The 21267-nt window shown below is 43.3% G+C and overlaps 1 protein-coding gene across 4 annotated transcripts in view; it reads left to right on the top strand.

Annotated features, from left to right (window-relative positions):
- CACNA1B (calcium voltage-gated channel subunit alpha1 B) overlaps positions 1 to 21267 on the top strand; it is a 306930-nt gene that overhangs the window by 115681 nt on the left and 169982 nt on the right. For all 4 annotated transcript variants that reach the window (XM_085320126.1, XM_085320125.1, XM_085320123.1 and 1 more), the window contains exon 6: positions 1520 to 1707. In XM_085320126.1, coding sequence (XP_085176252.1) covers positions 1520 to 1707 — 188 coding nt within the window. The remainder of the gene's footprint in view (positions 1 to 1519; positions 1708 to 21267) is intronic.

Genomic DNA, 21267 nt, shown 5'->3' with positions numbered 1-21267 from the left:
TTTTTTTTAAGGTACCCTCACATATAATCCTCAAGAGCCATATCTGGTATTTTCTTTCTGCAGGCTTGCCTCACTAAGCCTGTGGTTGCCCATTTGGGAGTCTGAGCGAGATGCCGTGCACTGAAGTGTTGAGTCAACAGGGAAAGGTCAAAGATATACACGCACACACGCACACTGATGACATACCTGGAGCCACATTGACAAGTYCTGCTGTCCTCGTGCAGGCTTTTCTCTGTGTAATGATTATTCCTAATTATCGTTAGCACTGATTTTGTCGTCTTCCTGGTGAATTTGATTTTTGTGGAGTTTGGCGCTCAGTTACCATAACGTCATGTCACTTTTAAATCCCTTTAATATTTCCAGGATTGCATCTCTGTGCAAACAAGAATATTGCCTAGTTATTTATTTGCTTTGAAAATCCAGCCCTTTATTTTTCAAACTGCTCTCTGTTGGTGCTCATAATGTCTCTGAAGGGTTGCAACGAGCAACAAAAAAGAGGAAGAATATGGCTCCGATGTGTCCTTCTCTTGGAACGGAGGAAGGAGAGCTTTTGGTTCTTAATCTGAAGAGAGGTCATATTTTCTGTGCTGAGGCAGTAAAACTGGCAGACTTTGACACTGCTGTGAACTGACCAAACTGAGGTCAGTCACAGATCTGAGTAACTACCTCTGATCTGGCCTTGAAAGATTCTGGCCACYCTTCTGTCCTGTCCCATGTGGTCCTTGACCTCAACAGATCCCTTCTTGTTTGCCTTCCCTGGGTCTGGACAAAACTTGTTACAGCGTTGCAGAGAAGTCCTACTCCCCTCGGCAGCAGCTGTGCAGAACGAGCAGGGCAGTTGCTGTTGGGTGCTGTTGGGTGTTTTTTGTTGTGGTCGTCTTTACCCCAGGACAGGCTGCGGGATGTTTCCCGTGCTACATGGACCTAYGCAGTACAGTACTTCCTTTTCTGGGCTGAAGCTTTCAGTATCCTCAGCTGCCTGCTGCAAGAGTTCTACCTTGTGMTGAAGCCAGAGGCTCCTCATGCATCTGTGGCCTAAAATCTGGACATGGAGAATTTTGGGGCTATCCACAAGCAGCTCTTGCTTATGCCAGCAGTGGACTCTTTTGCTTTAATATTATAGCTTGAATATTTAGCATTAAGCTATGCTACATGAGGGTGTATCATTGGGTCACGGTATCTTTTTATGTATGCAGCATTCTTAAGGCCTCACTTTTATTTTACTGCACTGTTTTATTGTGGTGTTGATCATTTTTGAAGTAGCCAAATACCGTGGCTGATGGTAAACTGTGGGCTCTTCAGGGAGGGCTCTGCTCCACCCTGTCCTTAAGCCYCCTTTTACACCACAATGGTGTATAAATGATTACATAGGCATAATGTTCTTTTACCTGTCCAAAATGGCATAAAGAAACCTGCAGTGCAAATCAGATGCTGSTGGTGGTATGAGGAGTGTACAGTGGCACAAGCCTGCTTAAACAATTGGTCAGTACCTTTTTCTCCCTGCTGTTCTCCTCTGCAGGTGAAGAGGTGGGAGATTTTCCTTGTGGAGAGGAGCCTCCTGCCAGGCAATGTGAGAGTGGGACCACCTGCAGGGAATATTGGCAAGGACCCAACTATGGTATCACCAACTTTGACAATATCCTGTTTGCTGTGCTCACAGTCTTCCAGTGCATCACCATGGAGGGATGGACCGACATCCTCTACAATGTGAGTCCACTGATGGGGCTGTGGCACTTCTGGGGTGGTGCATGAATTGTTAGTTTGGGAATGGTGGCACTGGAATAATGTCAATTTCTTGGTGTTTTTTTCTACTAAGTAGCACCTGACCTTGCTTTTTTAGGAAGATTGTTCCCATTTTCTTTAGGGTTGTTCTGCAGGTCCTGCAAGGGCCTTTGAGGCTATGGTTTGAGACTCAGGCTCATTTACCTGCAATACGATGTCTTGTGTCAACATGGTGTTGTCATGACAAGAGATTGGCGTGTATCACTCCAAAGTGCTGGTATGCTCTCCTATAGGATGAATGTGTGAATGGGAGCATGCTTGCAGGATGTCCCATAGAAAACTTAGCAAATTGTATAAAAAAGGGGTGGCAAAACCAATGATAGTGCGTATGTAGAGGTTTTCTTTATGGACAGRGTCTAGCCTTTGTGATATGTATTGTAATCTGCATCAGTGAACAATGTCAACTAGATTTCTGCACTGAAATTCACTACTTGTGTTGGCAATTCCAATACGATTTCACAAAGWCTTGTCAGTCACCTTCATATCTAGCCTGACTCCACCGCCAGTAGAGGAGCTACACCGTGCTGAATTCCTCATAAGGGTCTTTGCTGGCTGTGCCTCCTGCCAACTCAGACCATCACTTTTACAGCCACTCAAGCTCAAAACCTTTTAATCAATCTTTTCATTTCAATCCCCCAAAGAGTAGGGCACCCCCACCCAACTGATAGCAACAGAAAGACTACATCATCTTTCAGACAGTAACACACTTTGTGTTTGCATTTTATACCTGCCTGTTTGAAGAATCTTGTCTTGAGAGRCAAGTATCTAAACCTTGCCTTCTTTCTGGATGATTTAAATAAACAGTCTGCGAATAGAGCTCTGCAGCTAGTTCCTAGCATTTGTATCAGATTTTCTTGCAACCTGTGGACACCTGCTCTTTGGGAGTCATAAGAGGCCCATGTATGTGCTGTAGACCTGTTCTTCACAGGTTCATACTTYGCTTAGATCTTTGTCTGCTCCACAGTGTGTATAAAGTGGTACAGTTCAGGTCTGGAGGATGCTCCAGACATTTTTGTATTTCCTTTTTTTATAGTAGTGAAGGACTCAAGTACAGGGTGTGCAGATGAGAACGTGTTCCAGCTCATGTTAGGAATGACGATGATTAGGAATGCATGACTGCACTGCAGCCAAGGAGGTACTGCGGTATGTCCTGCAGCACCCGGGCCACGGGCTTGGGATAGTGTTGTGCCAAGCTCCCTGTTGTGAGTTGTCCTGAGCAGAGCAAAAGGCCACGAATTATGTCACTTACGATGGCTAAAAGTGCCGCAGGCGTTCCGAGGCTTGGGAGGGCTGTGTTGCTTCCTGTGCAGTGGAGCACGTTCATGAAGGAAAAACGGGGCTGTATCGAGACCACCTACTCRGGATATTGTGACTCTTTCTTTCCACTGACCATGGAAGGAAGCACAGTCTGACAGCTGTGACAGCTGCAATCTGATTTACGCTGCACTGTCTTAGGCAGAAGAACCACTGTGGACGTAATAACTAAGGCAGGCATTAATAATGCTTCCAGATCGTTTCAATGGCTAATAGGACTAWAAAGTGTTCAGTATGTTTCACTACGGACTCTAGATCCACACTGGGCTCTTTTAGAGACCTTTCTCTGAGGGTTTCTTTAGCAGCAAGGAAGTTTTATTAATATCAGCCACAGTAAACTGTAAGGTGCTTATTTGCTGCATTTGAAGTCAATGTAACTGAGTTACTACGTTCTCCGTTCATTGCTCAGCTTGTCTGTTTCTCACTGGTCTCTCTCYGCTTAGGCAGATCTCTGGAAGGGCTCTGCTCCCCATTGCGCTTCCTCACCTCTCCTTGAACATGCATCACACAACTAGTTTCCCCCCATTCTCATTCAGCAATCCTGCTCCTTCCTTCTATGGCCATCCATTGTAAGAAACACCTGTTAGCATCCTGGTTGGAATTGATTAATCAATACGTAGTGTATTAGATCATATTCTCCCAAACTGCCTTTTGTACCACATGCATAAAACACTGCTGACTCTTGGGGTATTGATTTTTTTGGGTTGCTTTGAAAATTACTGTAGCATCATTTTAGCTATTCATTAATCTAACTGGAAACATGCCTGGATGGGGTGCAGTGAGTATTTGCTGTACCAATGGCAGGCCTCACCTGACCCCCTGGTTARATTTTAAAGGCTAYTGGGTTTCATGTCTCTGATGGATAYGAGGATGGCCTCCTTGTAGGATGGAGGAACTGCAAAATTTCAGGCTGGAAACTGAAAGCCAGCTTGGGGATATTTCCCCTGGAGCTGTCTGCCAATACCCTCTTTGGAAGTGTGTTGCAGCCCTCTATGATCTGTGAGCAAGCACCTTTGGAAGTATTCAGTGACTATTAGGCTTTGCTAGTGAAGCCGTTTCCCCTCTTGTCTAGGGACAAGACCACAAGAGAAAGATGGTGAGCCAGAAGTAGTCATTCTGAGGAGCATCACATGGTCTGGGAGACTTAGGCCTCATGGTCTGAGAACACTTTGTGCCTTGGGGTGTGAGACTGCACTGTTAGGAGAGCACAGACGGGTTCCTTTAAAAGTTTGGGACTGTTTTTCTTGGGTTTTAACTCTTTTGAATTCAGATTAAATCTATACAAGCCTGCTCTCCCACGCTGTCTCTCTCAGCAYGGTACTTAATGCATTTTAAGTTCAGCATCATTGTCGCTCTCAGATATGGTTTTTCTATGCGGTGCTACAGAATTGATTGTCAGACTGTTCAAGTAACTAGTGCTACGCAGCTGGCAGCCGGCTCTGCTGTCCCACCCTCAGCCCAGCCCCTGCACACCGTCTCCCAGCTCCCCGTGCCACTCTGCGTGTTAAAGAGCTTGCTCTGCTTTTWGCAGGTTAGCAACTGAGAAAGCATGTGGGTGGAGAAGAGTAAAGAAGATGCATTCTGCAGTCCCTAACTTTATCRCAGCTTCAGTCATCTGTTGTTTTCTGCCTGTTTGGCTTTCGTCTTGGTTTTCTCTGTGCCCAGTCTGAGTTCATGAAATTTAAAAATGAAGCCAAAGCCCAAACGATTAAAAACTCAGCGAGGCGTGTGTTGATGCAGCTGTCACTGTGTTGCAGAGGTAACAGCAATGTAACCATCAGTCTTCCAGCATGGGTCAATTAAGCAACTGCTCTGGGTCAATCCAGTACTACCTGGATCAGGTGGGACGTACTGGACCTATATTGGATTGATGCAGGAAGGAGCTGGAGAATGTAGCCTGTTGCATCCAGAACTTGAAATGGAGTAAAAGAGTATTCGCCAGGGTCACTCTCCTCGGTTTGTGGAGGATGGAAAGTATGTTAGCATATTTAGGTTCAGAGAAAGGGTGAGAAGTTAGAGGTTCTTAGTTGTTCAGAGAGCTTTCAGTTACCATTTAGGGTTTTCCACTGATGAGGAGAATGGCTTTGGCTACATGAAAATCATGCGGAGATGGAGGTAGTTTTTCTGCATGCCTCAGCCTTGGATCTACTCAGGAAACCTGCTTTCCAGACATGCAGGTTCCTCACTGGAGCTGAGCTATGGACCTACTTTCAGTGTTTGCTTAATTAAGATTTGCAAAAGGCTGAGGGACCATAAGATGCAAGATGCTGTCTATGTAAACTGTGGTTAAAAAAAAGCTGGTTTCTTTTTTTTTTTTTTTGCCATCAGCTAACTAAAAACCAGTTAAGGTTGCTATTCGTCAGGCTTAGCGATGCCCTTCTTTGAATCCTGCCTTTGTGTGACCACTGCCACAGTTTGGATTTGTCTGGGTCGAGTAGGCTGGTTTCCTTGCTTGTGCAAGCTCTCTCCCTTCCTGCTGTTAAAAGGGACAGCCCGCACATGGGGTCCATTCTTAGGGCTGAAATCACTTTGATGCCAGGCAGTCTAGGACCGAGACCCATTATGGGGAAGCTGAGGTTATGGACTACTTCCTTAATGGGCCATTCATTTCCTTCTGGCAGATGAGATGATTGATTGTCCTGGATCAATAGCTCTTTGTTTCTCCTCTTTTTCTACTACAACCATTGCTGCTGGGCTTTGCTGTGGGGTACTAAGAAGAATTAATCTTTTTCTTTGCGGTGGTGATGGTTGAGGTCAGTCACAGTGTCAGGTGTCCTTTACTAATTCATCATTAGCTTAAGGGAGAGAGCTGATTTTTGTCCTGAAAGCAACTTTAAGAATGTTAGGTCTAGCTGAAAAATAGGTCTGTGGTGGCATCAGGCAAGCAGAGTTTGGTGTAAACTAATACTCAGAGAAGAGAGAAAGGGAAGCTGAGTTTGATAGTTTGGTTCAGGTCTATCCAAAGGTTCCAGTGAGATCTTCTTTGTGAAGATTATTTTGTCATTTCCAAAGGACTGAAATGACTTCACGTGTGGTCCAGATATGGGTTTTCTACAGATTTAGAGAAAAACAGCATTGGAGACAAGGTTTTGCAATAAGTAGCCTACCTTGCAAAATACTGACTTCTCCAATGATAAACTGATAAATTAGGAGGGCTGGGAGAATATGCAAACCTCGTAACTAGGATCTTGTGGTCCTAGTTCATCTATAGAAAATAATGGGACAAAGCTGGCTCAGCTGAAGTCCATACAAGTCTTGATGTTGACTTTCAAAGAGCTGGGTTTTATGTGTTATCTTTTCTCCACAGGAGCTCCAAGCTACCTGGTGGAATTTGCTTTGCAAAATAGGGACTCCTTGCAGGAAAGAAGAAATGTCAAAGTGTATGCTTACTCTCTTTTGATCATAATGGAAAGAGATTTTCATGTTTCTTCTATTTTCTGCTGTCAAATATTAAGTGTCTAGTGGGTGTTTCAAGACTGTGGACTAGGCCTAACCTAATATGCTCATAGGTAGGAATGAGCAGTTCAAATAAAATATGTTTACCTTGAACTGGATCCCAACTATAATTCTACCCTATTGAATTTACAGTAGCTTTTGATTAACTTGGTATTTTTCATTCCCTTTTGTGTCTTTTGAATTTCTTGATTCCTATAAAGATATGGAAAAAGGTCAAGATATATTTGTTCTATTTCCAGCTAACCCAGAGGTATTATCTACTGGGACTTGTAGGGGCACAAGAGAATCTGTTTAAGTCAATTGTTTGGAGAGCTCACATATGCATTCCCAGATCTTGGGGGGGGGTGATTATATATGAAAGCCAAATCATTTAACACTTGGTGTATTATTAAGCAGAACTGTAAGTTGAGGAATCAAAGTGGCTGATGGGATGTTCCTTGCGAARAGCTTGGATGTGACTAACATTGGCTGTCTGGGGAAAGCCCTCCAAGAAGAGGGAAGGAGGATACAGATGAATGTGCWACAGAAAGAAAGGAAATAAATCATGTAAAGCAGCATCCCCTCAGCTCAGATATGTGGCATTAAGATCCTTTTTTGCTTGCTACCTGCCTGTGAGATTCCTTTGGGGAATGGGAGCCACCATGCTTTCAGATACCTCTTAAACTGCCAGTTAAGGCTTAAAGGTGACTTTTTCCTAGCCTTTGCTCATGATTGTRGTTTCCTATGTGGTTATGTACTTGYGTTTCCTTATGTGTGATTGTTGCACCTACTTCGGTGTAGCAGCAGGAAAGCCCACAGGACTCTTGAGAAGATGGCTTTGRAATTGTTCTTTTCTTGTAATACACCTACTGAACTGCTGTCTGTTGTCCGTTAGAAGTGGTTTGAAGCCAGAGTCCGCTAAAGCACAAATCCATAATAGTTAGATACTGATATGAATGTGAATAAATGAAGCTTTGCTTGTAATCATACTTGTGTCCTGGGCTGGCAGCCTGCGATGTCACTGGCTGAGGGGATTTATGCTGTGTTTAGTCTCCTATGCTTGCTCTTTGTGTGTGTGTGTGTGTGTGTGTGTGTGTGTACCAGCTCTCCTTGTTCTGATTTAACATATTGAAGAATAAAACTGTTTAGCCAGCAAAAGCATGGAGAGCCAGGAAAAAAGGAAAAAATTGGCTTAAGTGCTGCTTTTCATTATTGCCAACAGGAAGAAGGAAGGCAAGGAAAGATTTTATTTTCCCACCCTGAATCACACACATTTCTGGTGTGATTTCTTTCTGTTAAGCTGCATTCTCTGTTGTGTACAATGAGTAAGATTTACTCTGTTTGAATGTGGGGTGCAGAGAGCAGTACCTGCAAAACAGTTTTGAGGAACAAAGGCAGCTCTTGGTGTTAGCAGCTGCGTGACAGCAGCGTGACTGCTGTGCTCGATGTAAACAAGGGTGTGCTGCCTTCATCTAGGCTTTCTGATATTGTATTGCTTGAGCTGAAATGCGCTCTTGGAACATAACGTGTTTCCAGGGCCTCAGGAATTACCTGGGTCTTTAAAAGAGATGGACCATATTCTTGGTAGAGACTCAGTAGTGCAGCACGCTGTGGGAGCTGAGGAGCAAACAGATAAAGAAAGGAAGGGAAAAAAAAGGTACTTAGAGGAGTGTGAAGAAAAGTGCCACCACAGCCTTTTCAGTAGCAAGGAATCTATTCCACTTTGTTAACTTTTTAGAATATCTCAAATCCAAGAGCCCACAACATCTGCCTAAAAGCTGGAATGCAAGTGGAGGGAATGCATATCTAGTGGAAAACTCCCCACAGGGCTGTCTGGGGGACAGATSGCCCTTGGGACCTTGTGTTCACCAGCACTAACCTTACTGTACTGTGAAGTTGCTCTTGACCCCCAGAGAGTGCCAAGAGAAAAGACTGTGCGTAGATACAACATTAAGAAGCTGGTAGTGCGTGCGCAATGTGCACTGGTGTCAGGCCCCCACAGYAGAGATGGGAGCATCACGGAGGAGGGTCTGAGCTGTGCTGTGCTAAGGTGTGATTATTCTCTCTTTTTGCCTGCAGTGTCATAAAGAAGGGAAAATCCCCCAGCGTTGTTAGTGTCAAATTGCATCTGCAGTTAGGATGACTTTAATCGGCTAATGAGAATCAGCCCTCTTACATATGCACACAAAGATGATGGTTCTCAGCCTCTCACTACTGCTGTGGTGGTAATGTTGATTTCTTGGGTTTTGGTTTGACAAGTTGCTTGCAGGAAAATTGGGCAGCAATGGAGAACTGTTGCTGAGAGTCTGCAGAAGTCAGGGACGTATTTAGAAATGACCAAGCCTGTGCAAAAGAAGCACAGAACAGATTAGCTGAAGTTAACTCAAGCACAAAACTGTGCTGGAAGTTCTGGCTGCAGCCTTGCAGCGTGTGAAACTCGTCCCGACAGAGTGCCTGCTCATGGCCTCTGTATCACCCACATCTCACTTACAGCTCTTTTGAGGTCCAGATGGGGTATGGTTGATTCACCGACCTTCTGGTGGGTTATACAAGTGTGGATTTCACCCATGTTTCCTGCTGGTTTTAGCCCCTGGCCTGTTGTTACAATGTGTTTTGTATGTGTGGCAGAAACTTTCATATAAAAAATGAATTTTTAAGTCACTGTTCATTCATTTAGATTATTAATACCACTTATGATGGTTTTCTAGTCTTCAGCACCTTTCCGAGGTTTCAGAAATTCATGTATAAACACAAACACCTACTACTTGTATCATGCTGTCAAACAGAAACCTAGCAGCAATGTAAAAATAACAAAATTGCTTCCCGTCTTAAAATCATCCTCAGAACTCCATGCCCAAACTGTCCTGAGCATCTTGCTCTTGAGCAGAAGGGATGAGTTTCTCATTTCCCATTTCCCCAGAGAGAGGCTTAACACCAGGCTGCGGAGGAAGGAGGAATAGGATCTCTCTAATCACTTCATTAAGCTGAGCTATTGTGTGGCTAATGGGGGTCTAATATAAATACAAATGGGTCTGCATCTCAAGTAAGCCTCTGCCTGCTTTAATGATCCCATTCACTATCTAATGACATCCTAGTCCTAGTATTGAATACAATGTTGAAGTCTGTAGACAGTGGATTGGGGGGAGGTTGATGTTGTTCTTTCTGGATAATTAGATATTCAGATAATTGGAATACAAGAGATTAACAAAATACAGTACAAACAGTAGCAGAAAGGACTTTGTTTCCTGGCATGGGGAGCAACATTGTGCTGATTTTGGAGGTCTTCAGTTCCACTGCAGGTGAAGCTTTTTTTTTTTTTTTTTTTTTTTTTTTTTTGACCTTAAGGAGGGGGAGTTTTCCTGAGGAAGGGTATGTGGATTCAGTTCACTGAGCTGGTATCTTTAGTATTTTGAACCCAAGATAAATGCACGCTTTTAGAATACCTTATATAACTAATCTATTTTTCATTAATAAAACCTAGTCAGATGTATATAGTGTAGTGGTGTGTCCGTCAACAGACTTGCAGTTCAGCTGAGATCAAATGATGCTCTGATCTAGATGACTACAGTTAAGCAGTAAAAAATTCCTTGGAGATCACTGAACTAGCATCACAACATTTACCTGCTAATCTAAATTGCTCTATTGGCCCCTGTGAAAGAAAATCACGTGGTAAATGGAGAAATCTGTACAATTTATGGATTCAGGATGGAGTGATGAACTCTTTGTACAACAGTCTTCTAGTACTGTAAATTCTGCTTAGGCTGAAATGCATTTATTCATGTTTTCCTTCCCCTCCTCCCAAATTTTGGAGAGCTATAGAGTCTGTTTGCCAAAGGGCTAAACTCCCAGATCTTTTAGAAGCATAGTATTACTGCATGGCATGCTTTGCATGCTTCCTCATCTGGAAGGTTTTGTGTAAATCTGAAGATACTGTAATAGAAAATGTGGAGTTTGCCTAAGGCTGAAATAGCTTTGAAATATATAGATTCTAAGATGTGTGATGCATGTCTCTGACAATACCCAGATCTCCATCTATCTGGAAACACAGACTGTCTGACCCAATGCCCAGATGGAAATTCTCTCCAAGGCTAAAAGGACCGGGACATTTCAGCCCTGATTCAGCAGATTACCCCTATTCAGAAAAACACTTGAGCAAGTGCTTTAAGTTGGGCAAGGGTTTAAGTGCCTGACTGAATCTTCAGCATACTATTTAGTGTCTCAGTGAGGTTATAGCCAAAATGACAGTGGAGCAGTCACCCCCAAGGCTTTAATAGGAGACATTCAAAATACACTGTAGGGGAATGACATATAGCATGTAAACTTTAAGAGTCCCTTTAACAGAGCAATTGCTCTCTGAAAAGAAATGAAAATCTCCCCAAACAACAGCTTGATCATCAGTGCTTGCTAAGAAATGAAAACTCCAGCTGAAGAAATTCACTTGCTGCTTGACAACATTATGGCATCCAGGGTACGAGCAGCTCTCTTATGCCCAACAATTGGTTTCCTACACAAGGAAATARAGGCAGCTGCATGCTTTCAAGAGTATGCCAGCCTGTTAGTGCTGTGGCTCTTACATCTGTGGTTGGAGTGGAAGARAATAACAGAACACTTCTAAAAAGCCCAAAGCAGGGATTTGATTTGTTCTTGTAGTTCCTACAGCAACCCAAAATACCTATGCCTAGATTCTCCTACAGAAGAGGCTGGCTGTGTGTGGGCTAAAGAAGCATTTGTCTTTCCTCTTTAATCTAGACCGTGTGCCCTGGGGTACAAGAGATGARGCAAGGACTGGACTGCCGTAACGGATGCAGTACTGGTTTATCTGCGTCGTGCTGTGCCTGGGCCCCTTAGCAGTGGGGAGCGGGTCTGGCAGGACGCGCGGTGTGTGAGTACTAACAGCTCAGGTGATGCTGAGCATAGGCAGTTTGCCACTAATGGTGGCATGGGGCTGTTTTCTGGAGTCACCCACCTTGCGTATGTTGTGTCAGTGGTATAAAGGGAATGGTCTGCTGGAGCTGAGTTTTCCTGTGGTCAGTCTGTTCGCATCTCTCACAAGGGATCTACGACAAGATGCTGAAGCTACCCCTTGGGAGAAGGGTGCAAACCTGCTCCTTTTGGTCAGCCCTCAGGAACGATCTCAGTGTCAGGACTGGGGAGATTCTAGCATCCTCCCCTGCTTCTTCCTCCATCGGATGAAATTCCCAATGCTATAGAGACTTTCAAGCAGGAAATTTTCAATCCAGATGGTTTCATCGGCATCATTTTTTTGCTCTTKCTGGAGTTTCTTGTGCCAGAATCCAGCAAGCATTCTACTACTCCCTTGTGGGAGGAAAATGGCCTGGTAGCTATGTGGAAGGCAGTGTAACTACTCAAGAAAGAAGAGAGATGGTACATTAAAGTCACCTTGTTTAATGTCCAGACTGAAAAGCCCTGAAAAAGTGAAAGAGCTCATCTATACAGATTTATAGCAATGTAAGAGCTCAGGACGAGCAGTCAGCAGTGGGCGTGTATTACAGCTATCTATACAATGTTCATTTCTCCTTCACCTTAAGACAGATGTTTATACCACTGCCTATATTGGCAGTGCTTATTTTTGTGAACTTGAATTACTTGTGGTGCTGGAAGCACCAGGTGTTAATGTAGCCAGACTAAATGTATGTGCTCATTTTTTTTCTGAAAAGAAAAGCAGGAAAATTTGGAGCAAYTGTGCTGTGCAGAGCTCTGTGCAGAGCTGCAGCAATGCTGATCAAGCTAATTGGTCAGARGTTTGCTCCTTGCAGGGGAGGGAATAACTCTGGACAAAGACTGAAGCCCCTTGAGTCCTGATGGTAAAACCTTCCAGCAGAGACCAGCGCTTGCACAGCTACTTCATATGGCATGGGAGGAAACCAAGAGAAGAGAGCAGGGTTTTCCAGTTTATTTGACCAGGTGTTTCCTGACAGGTCAACTATAATTGAAACATTTGAATCTGGTTGTATTCTAATACYAGTCAAGTCGTCCAACCATCAGTGCAGCAAGGGGGCTGGGTATATCTGTTTATTTTAGGGTGAGGTTGCTTATTAGCCTGGTCCATAGCCAAATCTTTCCCTTAATAGTGTTTGCTGGTCTACTACTCAAGAAATATGAAGAACAGGAGCTTTGGCCCAGATTCATAGATTTCTGCTGACTTAATGAATTTGTACCGTAGTAAACGTTTTCATGCTTAAAATCTGGAATTTCAGRGAGTTTTGTTCAAATATGGAACAATTTGACAAGTCTTGTAGTTAAGAAAATAATAKTTTTTTCTTTAGCAGATAATCCTTTCCAGTTTAAAATCTCTGCATAAAACCTTATGAAGCATGTTTARGTGGAGCACAGAAGACCTTAACTGACTGCTTCTTTCTCTGCAACAGGAAGGTAGTAGTAGCTCTGGGCTTCTATCCAGAGGAGTAGGGCTGCATTCACAAGGGACTTTTGGTCTTTGTGCAGGGTTGCCATGCTCTGAAGTTTGCCTGACTGAGCTTTCAACTCCCACTAGTTCTGTGAGCTGCAGATGTATCTGCAAGGGTATTTACTCGATATGATTGACTAAAGGAGAACCTATAGGTAATCTCCTTCAATGAAATAAGAAAGTGGCCTAGTCTAAATAGAACCATACTCTGTACTSTCCAGCTACTCTGCAGAGGAATCCACACATATTACACCCCACTGTTAAAATTTTATGCAGGATAATCAAGAATGTAATTCCTTTAAACAGCTTTCTGCTGTTGAGCATTTCTTTGAGGCATTTTCCTGCAACATTTGGAGACAGTGCTTGAAAGTATATGGGCTTTATTCTTTCAGGAAGAATCTAGAGCTGCGTTTAAGATGATAATAAAGCGTATGCATTACTCTTAGGGCTGTCAATTTGTACAATGATTTTGGGCATTGGTCCACAATTTCCCATGTTCAAAGTCAGAAAATGACAGGATATTGAATTCTTTGTTAAGTGTTCTGGGAATCCGTCCATGTGACTGACTCTGTCTTGCTGACTTAGGGCTATAGGCCACAGGGGCTGCTGAGTGGGAGGAAAAGTTTATTCTACATCTACTCACTAGACCAACAAAATCCCTATTTCGGTCTGCATGTATCTTTATCCTCATGTAAATATTGCATGCATCCTTGAGCAACCAAATTGAACAGAGCTGTAAATATGTGGTTATCTTTGGAATACACAAGTGTGTATTTTCCTCCCTTCTTTTGACTTTAGGAGTCTATTTGTGCCCAACTTTTGTTCTTTGAGAGGTAGCAGATATCTCATGCCTTGGCAACCTTGCAGAGCTGCTTGGCTTTGCTGTTTAATAAAAATCATGAAGATAGAATTGGATTTATTCTAAGTGTAACTTCCTTTACTTACACATGAGTCTTTTCAAGGAACGAGTGACATACAAAGCACTCTGGCTTTCCAAGAATTTCCAACCTGAAATCAAACAACTTCATTTCTTTGGTTTTAATAGTAATTTGGCCTTTAGATTTATAATAAAACTGAATACAGATGGGGAAGGTTTGCTATTTGTTAGACATTGCTTTCGAGGGCTTTGCCAGAAACGAGCACCAAGGCACTGCTGGGTGGACCATGGGCTGAGCTCTGTGTTTATCAGCAATGCGATGCCTTGGTCCGGGGTCACACCTAAAGACTGTCAGCCCAATAAAAGGTTTTCAGGGTTGCAAACAGCCCGTGAGCTGCACTTTGGGAGGCCCTGGTTRCAACGTTGGGGTTTCTGAGCTCCGTCCAGAGCTGTGTCGCTCACTTGCTACGTGGCCTTGCAGAAGTTGCTCGCCTACTTAAAGTGCAGGTTCCTGACAGCTTTTGTGCCTGGTGTGGTTGACAGGGAGCCAGCTGCACAGTTGAGGTGATAACGCTTTTCTCCAGGGTACCTCACCACAAGTCTGACCTTCCTCATCGTGAATGTGCGTTACCTGATTTCAGTGGGAGTTGCTTAGATGTAGTTTACATTCATAATTCAAGTCTACAGCTGTTTAAAAGAAAAAAGGGGCAAGATTAGCAACCAATAGTATTAATAATAATAAAAAAAAGGTAGAGTCCCTTGGCCAGCCAGTATTTTYCTGACAGTGAATTAGAGGTTCTGCAGTGCCAGCCAGGCGGGGAGGCATTCTCATGAATAAAGCAGCTGAGTGAGTCCACACTAGCTGAGGAGAGAATGAATTTTTTATCAAGAAATCCTGTTAGCATATTTACTCATTGATTTATTGGTGCCATAAGCCTTCAGATCAAGGCATAAAACATCAGCATTTTCTCTTTTTCATTCKCCTCAGCTCTGTATTTCTTTGGAAAGGGTAAGTAAGGCTGCAGAAGGGGAGAAACAAAAGGACGGATTTAGCTCCTATTTAAACTTGACTGAATTAACATTATCACTGCATGCAATGACTGTGTTTAAAACACGATCATACATGGCTAACAGTATCCTAGCAAAATGTAAATACTGCCAATTTCCAGGATTTTATTGCGAGTATTCTGCTTTTAGGGTTGGTTTTGAGCATTTGGAGGCTTTCCTCTGAAAGCCCAACTCCAGGATTTATGTGCTTAAAAGAACTACAGCTCACTTGCTTTCTCATTTGGGGCATTCTAGCTCTTGTCTTTGGAAAGATAAGCTACAGATTTTGAATCCTAAAGTATCAAAAACCAAAGGGCTAGTTCTCTGTGTACGTGTGTTTCCCCCTTTTCCCACCACTGATTTCCTCCATCTGAGGCTTCCGTTTGTAATTCCTGCCCCTCCGAAACTGATGGGAGCTTTGCTCTTTACTTCAGTGGTCTGAAGCTCTCTCTTAAGCTGCCTGTCCCACTCAGTTTTGACTGCCCACTAGGCAAAAGAGATTTCTCTGCTTGGAACAAGAGGCAGATCTCTGTTCTGCGGTGTGATGTGGGTGGATGTGCTTCACTTTAGGGTAGCTGCCTTTACATTGAGGAATAAGAGACATGCATGAGACTTGTTGCACGGGTACCGTGCCCTTGATTTTTCGAATGTGCCATGGTTGCTGTTCTGAGACCTCCAGATTTTAGGGCAGCCCAGCGGAGGTGCTGGGATGAGCAGGCACACGGACTGGCTCTGCAGCTGGACGCAGGGTGGCCGTGTTGGACGCAAGGGAAGCAGCCTTAGAGAGCAGCAGCGAGACCTATGTTGTCATCTCTGCACGGCCCTGACTCTGTCAGGAAGCAAGGGTTTATCTGGCACTACGTAAGGCACGACTGCCACAGAGCTGTGCTGCTGCGTGGTGTGGACGTGAGGGTAGGAGGGAGGCAGGTTTACTGCAGAGTGTTTGCTGCTACAGGCTTTTTTTTTTAATCCTTCCTAATTATTCTTGCTGCTGTAGTGATAATCTCAGTGACAGTAAGATAGTGTCTTATGAGACTATAATGTGATAAATGAATGTAAAATAAGGTACAAAAAATAAGGCTTTCATACCATTGCTTTTTCCTGGAGAAAAAAAAAAAGAGCATACTTGCCACATATTCAGGTATAAGTTGATACTGCATTGATTTTTGCCATCCTTTGAATTCTCCTTCTCTGGACAACCTCTTATGCTATTTCTGTCATCACAAAAACACAGAAGGGATGCTTTAACTTTAGCAGCTCAGGCTTATTGCAGATTGAGGTGGGCTCTTGGCCCAAGGGAAAAGGCTRATGTCAGGCCTATTCTCTCACCCCTTGCCCATAACTGATGCTACCAAGACTTTTATAGTCTGCATTAGAGCCTGGCTGCATTTTGGTCTCAGTCTGAGCAGTGTTATTCAGTTCCTGCTACYTGAGCAAGCCCCGCTGCAGTGGTTCCCTGCTGCTGCCTTGCCTGCCCCTTGAGCCTTCAGTTCTCGTGCAGTGCGTTGCCGAGATGGTAGGATGGTTCTCATCTCCCTGCCTTTGTGCTGGCTCTCTTCTCCTTGAAGTGGGAGTCTGCATCTCCAATGTGTTCCTGCCTTGGACCTGGTGGAGATATTTTCCCCTCCTTGCTGCTAGTTTTTCCTTCTGTCATCATATTCCCTTGCTTATTTCTAAAATGTTTGGGTCTTAACACCACCTCATTATTGTCTGTGTTCCTTGGGCCTCGGACCCAGCATCGTGGTGGGGTGATGTGAAATATCCTTCATGAGTCCCCGTTTCCACTTCACCCTTCATCTTGAGTTAAAGGCACAGAACTAGCAGGTCTTTTACATCAGGCTTTGGGAAAAGAGTCTTATGCTATTTTCAGTGTCCTGTTTTAATGGGGAAGTAATAGCAGCATCTGTCATCCTTTCCAAAACTTTTGAGAATGGCCATTGACAGCTTTTCGCCGCATAGATCTGCTGTATATTGGCTTAATGGCTTAAGTCTTCCCATCTTGATAGACACTGCAGACCCATTTGAGACTACACCCCACCTTTAGGAAATGCTGGCCAGTTGGAAATGAGTATGTCGGCTCTTCTGCGCCAAGCAGCCAGGCTCTGAGCTCAGCTACACTGCCAATTTGTGCAAAGTCAAAAACTTCTGCCATGCCTGGGGCTGTCTATGCAATAATATCAAGTGCTCTGAGAACACTTCACGCAGGTCATCATGCTTGCAGAATAAAGTGCTGGTCACAGTCTTTCAGTTAAGACAGAATCTGGAAGCATCATTTTTCCAGCAATGTTTATAAAAGTATGTCCGAGGATGGTAAATTCTCAGAGGGTCAGAATGCTCTCCATTCAGCACAATAGACAATTTATTAGAGTGATTTTTGTTCATTTTCTTTTTATTTGCAGGATATAAAATATTCTGGATTTGATTTTGATCCTATTAGTGAGTAGCTCTGTGTTCTACTCCTTTAAACATCAAATTTCTGTGGTGCTTGATGCAAGTGACTTCCGTTTTGGGGACAGAAGGATTACTTTTGCTTCAAAATAGTGTTGATTGTAGTATTGTGAAAATCAAAGTACTCATGGAGATTTTTCATCTAATGCCCACTTGGGAACCAGGAGTTATGAATGGATCAAAGCAGGGGGATTTGGACTCTGTGGATTGCTGTTTTCTTCCAGTAATGAAACTTACTGATCTCTATCCCACCTATTAACCTGGGTAAAAAGGTAGATGGAATAATTCAGAGATCTTCTGTGAGGAGAGAGGATCTTCTCAKAAACACCAATTTCAGTATAAATGTGAACTTCCAGGAGTTTAGCACACTCTGCCTAGACAGTTCCATTTGGGCAGATACTGCACATATGACTTGACTGTCTGTGGCCAAGGTTCAATGTAAAARGGACTGCAGAAGGCCAGTGGGCTCTTCAGATGCTTTTCTTGTAACTGCTGGCCCTCAAGACAACAGCTATCTCATCCTAAAGCACTCCCGGAGCATACACTCTGGGCCATAATATCTTTCCTAGCTTGTAAAACATACTTGGGACCTACCTTAAAAGTAGTAGTACCAGCAAATAAAATTATAATGTGCTACAGGAAGGGATCAGGAGACCCTTCAGTCTCTAATTAACTCAGGCTTTCCTCAGATGGACTTTAGGGCTTCCCGAGATGTAGTCCAACCCACTATTCCTATGGCTTCAAACACAGCATGAAACCCCCCAGCTAAGAAGTTCTCTAGTTTATCTTAAAGCATGAATAAGTAGACATAAATCTAAGATACAGTGTTAAACCTTGATTCTAAACGACAGCTTGGCCAGCTGTGTATGGACCTTCCACTTTATTTCAGCCCTTTACATTCAAGGGAACCTGCTCTAAATATATCTGAATTCACTGATGCCCAACAGAGGGATGTTCAAGAGCGCCATTTGGACCTCAGTCCAACCCTGTCGTGCTGTACAGAGTCTGAAGTACATAGTGTGGGAGAGAATGTGATTTGGGCCGATTACTAATTTCAATAACCATCCCATTTCTGATTTATCCTTCATGCAGTTGAGCACACCAGGCAGGTGCTTTGTTGGCTCTCTCCACTGAGTGGTACAACCCCTGAGCATCGCTCGACTCTTCACCTCTCTGCCAATTTAATTTTGCTCGGAAGGGTCAATCACCAGCACCCCCTCATCCCTGGCTGTCATGTCCCTGCAAAGCTAACCACCAGATGCTCTAATATCCTGTACTCTAATCTGATTAATACATTTGCTGAAACTCCAGGTTAAGTACTGGCTTGGATTTTGGGGCAGAATTGTTTTCTGTAGGGCTCTCAGCAGAATGTGGTTCAGAATCTCCCTTGGGTTTTCAATTGCTAGTATAGTACAAATGATAATTAATGTTGCTTGCCTGGAATAGACAGGAATAGTTCTGCTGCAGTACAGGGAGGGGTAGTGCTCTCAGCTTTAATGGAGAATGGAGAGAAAAAAGACAGRATGGAAGAGCAGGTTGTTTATTTACTTGTGGTCAAGTAGATAAGGAGTTAAATCAGATGTTGGCATTTAGCACGTAATAACATTCTTATAGGAACCACAAAGAACTAACTAGAGAGCTTATTGAAAGCAAAAAGAGCAGATGATCACATAGGGCAGTTTAAGGAACAAAGATAACTGCAGAAAAACAAACAAACAAACAAAAAAGCCATAATGAAGGTCTTTGCACACACGTTCCTCTCCTAGCCATGAGGAATCTGGTTCTTTAAAAGTATGCATGAACCTCCCTCCCTCCCTCTCTTCCTCCTCCCCCCCCCCAAAAAAAAAAAACAAAAAAACAAAAAAAACAAAAATCCCCACACCCTTACATGGCCACATATATGCTGTGTATATGCTGTGGTCAGCTGCTGGCTGATGTTCTCCCTCCTTCTAAGACCCTTCGAAGCCTCCGTTTCCTGCAGAGCTGTCTTCTATTTGCTTGTTTCGTGGGAGGTGTGGGATTCTTGCAAGGGACTAAAGCCTTGTAGGGCATTTCTGGTTGTGATTTCAGTGTAGCCCAGAGAATTCACACAGCTATGTGCATTCTGCTGGCTGACTTGGTTGAGGAAGTCCTCTGYTTTGCTACTCCTTTCTTGAGCCAAATTGCAAAGGCATCTAAGTATTTAACTGTTGTTGAAGGAAACTGGAGTTAGGTGATTTAATTTTGTTAAGGCTATTGGTTGTCACTTCTCAGGCTTAAATTACAATTTTCAGTAGATAAGCAAGAGATCGGTCTAAAGCTTACCACACTTCATACTCTTATGTTGTAAGTGTTCACCTCCCTGGAGCTAAGTACCGATAAGGTGGCTGCCGAATTGTCACTGGTGCCATGTGGGAGCGTCTGGGCTGACCCTGCTGCCGGGAAAGGGGCCTCCAATGTTAAGGCACTGAACAGAGAGTGTTGAGCAATGCAATTTGAGCAGCTTGTCTCAAGGCAAGCTCCTAGGATCATATTAGAGATCATTCCAGCTTTCTTCTGCAATGCTCCTGAGCTTACCTAAAGCTTGTGCTTGACCACAGATATGCATTCAAGGACTTCAGATATGACTTAGATTTAGACTTGGACCTACTTATAAACATATAGAACTTGTGTACCTTATACTCCATCTGTGAAAGCACTTCTTCATTTCCCCAAAATGAGGATTTGTACACTGGAGAGGAACACTTTTGGATACATGGTAATATGCAACATGTAGCATCCTAGAGAAGTGACTAGATTAGGCACAGACTCAAATGAGATTTATTTTGTGACAAGAATAAGTAGTCAGTGATTTTCTAGATTGAACTGGKAACTACCTTTCTCAACAAATTTGGATTTGCTGCCCCTGTACCCTCCTTGTGCAAGATCTGTTACCTCTTTCTGTGGGGAAGAGCTCAACTGGAGAAGCTGGGAGGAAGTGTGCTGGATAGAGTGAGGCTTCATGTGCTTGTTGTGCCATACTTCTGACTTTTGTTTTTGTTCTTGGTAATTTTAGTGTTTGCCTAATGCTAAGAGTAGCAACAAATAGAAAAAAAATCAAACATAAATAGCCTTGTTAATTAACAGAAGAAGCAAGGGGAGAATTGTGAAAAATCAGATGAAAAGTAAAAAAGTTCACTGCTCTAAGAGAGCTGAGAGTTTCCCCAATGCAAAAGCACTTATTTAAGGAAAGACTGTATTTTAATTGCCCCAGATAAGTCAGGCTCTGCCACTGATTAAATTAAAGTGAGTAAACTTCAGGTATACTGTTCATTTTGAAAAAACATAGTAAAGAACTAATGTTCTGTGGTGTTTCTGCTTTGCCTATCTCTATCAAATAAGATCCCTTAGTTATTGAATGCCAGTCTGGAAACATTTACAATAGTTTGTGTGTAAGCCCCTTAATTGCCTCTTTTTCACACTGTTGGAGAACGTGGTGAGCAATGTGATGGCAGAATTTCTTCCTTGGAGGCAGTTGCCTCAGGATTTCTGGGTCTATCAGAGCAGCTGAAAGAAGCAACTTGTGTTAATAGCGAAGTGGCTCCTTGTTTAGAGACATGAATCATTTTGCTCTTGTACTGGTAAAAATGTGGAATAATTCTAAGGATAAATGGAAGTCTAACGGGATGAAAGCCCCAAAYAGCTACTTTGCATATCTGGGGAACCCTAGCTGGAAATTCCCAGGCAGTACGAACCGGGGAAGACTTTGTCCTGGGGTCTGATGATCAGAGCAGTGCTAACATGTTGCAGGATCATCTATGACTTGACGCTTTACTTCTGTAGACACTGCACTTTGTGTTTGTTTGAGCGGATGCATTTGATTTTGTACTTGTAATGGTTTTGGAGCACATACTTRGTCAGCTGATGAATTAGATTAAGGTCTCATTTGAAGCTGACTCATTGGAAGTTGCGAGGTCAA

The sequence above is a fragment of the Rhea americana genome, unplaced genomic scaffold (genome assembly GCF_003343005.1).
Source record: "Rhea americana isolate MKP2758 unplaced genomic scaffold, rheAme1 scaffold_61, whole genome shotgun sequence".
Lineage (NCBI taxonomy): Eukaryota > Metazoa > Chordata > Aves > Rheiformes > Rheidae > Rhea > Rhea americana.
This window is presented reverse-complemented; position numbering and strand designations above follow the sequence as displayed.